The 2469-nt window shown below is 46.2% G+C and overlaps 1 protein-coding gene across 5 annotated transcripts in view; it reads left to right on the forward strand.

The window, feature by feature from the left end:
• Positions 1 to 2117, forward strand: part of LOC143285044 (transmembrane protein 229A-like) — a 19533-nt gene extending 17416 nt beyond the window's left edge. For all 5 annotated transcript variants that reach the window (XM_076592230.1, XM_076592232.1, XM_076592233.1 and 2 more), the window contains exon 4: positions 356 to 2117. In XM_076592230.1, the coding sequence (XP_076448345.1) occupies positions 356 to 611 (256 nt within the window). In that variant the 3' untranslated portion in view covers positions 612 to 2117. The remainder of the gene's footprint in view (positions 1 to 355) is intronic.
• Positions 2118 to 2469: the final 352 nt, after the last annotated feature.

The following is a 2469-nucleotide window of genomic DNA, read 5'->3' on the forward strand; positions in this document are numbered from 1 at the left end:
TTAACGTGCCATAACATTTACATTGACGATTTTGATTGATTGGTGGAGTCTCCCGTCGGACCGACGGATGAGTAGGCAGGCAGGCTTATCTGTCGGTGTGTGTCCTCATGTGGGAGAAGAGGCCGATTCTGGATGCGCAGCACTTCCCACAGGTGTTGCAAGGGAAAACGTCTCCAGAAGTTGAGCCCTGCTTCCTTCGCTCACGCTTCTCCTTAACGGCCAGAGTTCTCTCATTCCGGCATTAGCCTGGTTTGCCTGACCAGCACAGGTGACTTTTCTTTTATGTGAAGAGGAGTTGTGCACATTTACATTACACACCCTCAAATAAAAGCACTTTTCTCTTTCATCCCCCCAGGCGCGGCTACCCCGTGTCGGTACGGCTGGCGATGTACGTGCTGGCCGCCTACCTGTGGGAGTTCACCAGCGGGCTGGTGCTGAGGCAGCTTGGAGCCTGCTCCTGGGACTACAGCCACTACCCGCTCAATCTCCTGGGGCTCGTCACCCTGGTCTACGCCCCCGGCTGGCTCTTCCTCGGCCTCCTCCAGGACTACATGTACCGCTACCTCTTCTCGCTGCACGTGGTCAAGGGCAAGTTCCTCAAGGCCAACTGAATTCAGTTAGTTAGTTAGTTAGTTAGTGTGGGAAAGAGGGGCGGGGCGGGGGCGGGGGGCGGAAGAAGTGATGGAAGAAATTGGTGGAAGGGAATGGAGCTGAGGATGGAAGGGATGGAGGAAGGGGGTGTAAGAAGGGGTGGAAGGGAATGAAGGAAGGATGAATGGAAGGAAGGAAGGAATGAAAGAAGGAAGGGGTGGAAGGGATGAAAGAACTGGAAGGGGTGGAAGGGAAGGATGAAAGGAAGGATGGAAGGAATGATGGAAGAGGTGGAAGAATCGAAAGGGGTGGAAGGGAATGAAGGGTGGAAGGGAAGGGAATGTAGGAAGGATGGTGAGAAGGAAGGATGGTGAGAAGGAGGGAAGAGGTGGAAGGGAATGTAGGAAGGATGGAGAGAAGGAGGGATGGAGAGAAGGAGGGAAGAGGTGGAAGTGAATGAAGGATGGAGGAGAAGGAATGATGGAAGGAAGGAAGGATGGAGGAGAAGGAATGATGGAAGGGAGGAAGGAGGGAAGCAGGAAGAGCAAGAAGGAGGAGGATCAGGAGTAAAGGAACAGTGCTGTCCATGGAAAAGACAGGGGGAAAAAAAGACGAAACTTTCAACAACAATAAAACGAGGTTTCCTTTTAGAAACCTTTCGCAAAAAATGAGAAAATGTTGGAGAACTGAAAATTAATTTTGTGTGTGTTGTATATATATACGAGGGTCATTGAATAAATAAGGTGAATTTTTCGGTATAAGGACTTCTAATACAGATAGAAGCTTACTTTTTCTTTTCTTTTTTCAACGTAGTCTCCCAGCACTGTCACACACTTTTCCCATCTGTGCACAAGCTTCCGTATTCCCTCAGCGTAAAAATCTTTGGACTGATGTCTCAGCCAGTCGCTCACAACACTTTTGACTTCATCGTCACTTTCAAACTTTGTGCCTCTCGTGAACGCTTTCAAGGGACCAAACAGGTGAAAGTCTGAAGGGGCAAGGTCTGGGCTTTAAGGTGGATGAGGGAGCAGTTCCCAGCCCAGCTCGTTGATGGTCTGCACCGTTCGGGCTGCTGTGTGAGGCCTTGCATCTTTGGCACCCACCGGCAGCTGACCTTCGAGTAGCCAAGGTCATCATGGACAATTTTGTGTGCTGTCCCAACAGATAAGCTCAAAGTCCTTGCAATGTCATCCACTGTCACCCTTCTGTCAGACTGAATGAGGTCATTGACTGATTCGATCACCTCAGGAGACCTCACTTCTGTAGGCCTTCCAGGCCTGTCTTCATCCTCAACACTGCTCCGTCCTTCTTTAAACAATTTAGCCCACTTGTAGACATTTTTTCGGCTGAAACATGTGGCACCATACACAGTTGACATTCTCCTATGAATTTCAACTGGTTTGCACCCTTCAGCAACCAAAAACTTGATAACTGACCGCTGTTCAATCCTGGAGCATGCTTCTTGGTCGGCCATCTTTGTTAATCGCCAAAACTCTCAAAGGTTTTTTTTAATCTGCAAAATAAATTAAATCCATGTGAAAAAGAAGTAAAACAAAAAAAAAGAAAAAAAAAGTAAGCTTCTATCTGTATTAGAAGTCCTTATACCGAAAAATTCACCTTATTTATTGAATTACCCTCGTATATATATATATATATATATATATATATATATATATATATATAATTTTATTTTTGATATATAGTTTCATTACGTGTGTGTGTGTGTGTGTGTGTGTGTGTGTGTGTGTGTGTGTTTTGGGGGGAGGGGGGATTTGCGTTTGTTGTTGTTGTTCTTCTTCTCCTTGTTCTTCTCTTATTGTTATTGTTTTCTGCTTTCTTTCTTTCTTGTTTCTTCTTCTTCTTCGTCTTTTTTTTTTT

The sequence above is a fragment of the Babylonia areolata genome, chromosome 8 (genome assembly GCF_041734735.1).
Source record: "Babylonia areolata isolate BAREFJ2019XMU chromosome 8, ASM4173473v1, whole genome shotgun sequence".
Classification (NCBI taxonomy): domain Eukaryota; kingdom Metazoa; phylum Mollusca; class Gastropoda; order Neogastropoda; family Buccinidae; genus Babylonia; species Babylonia areolata.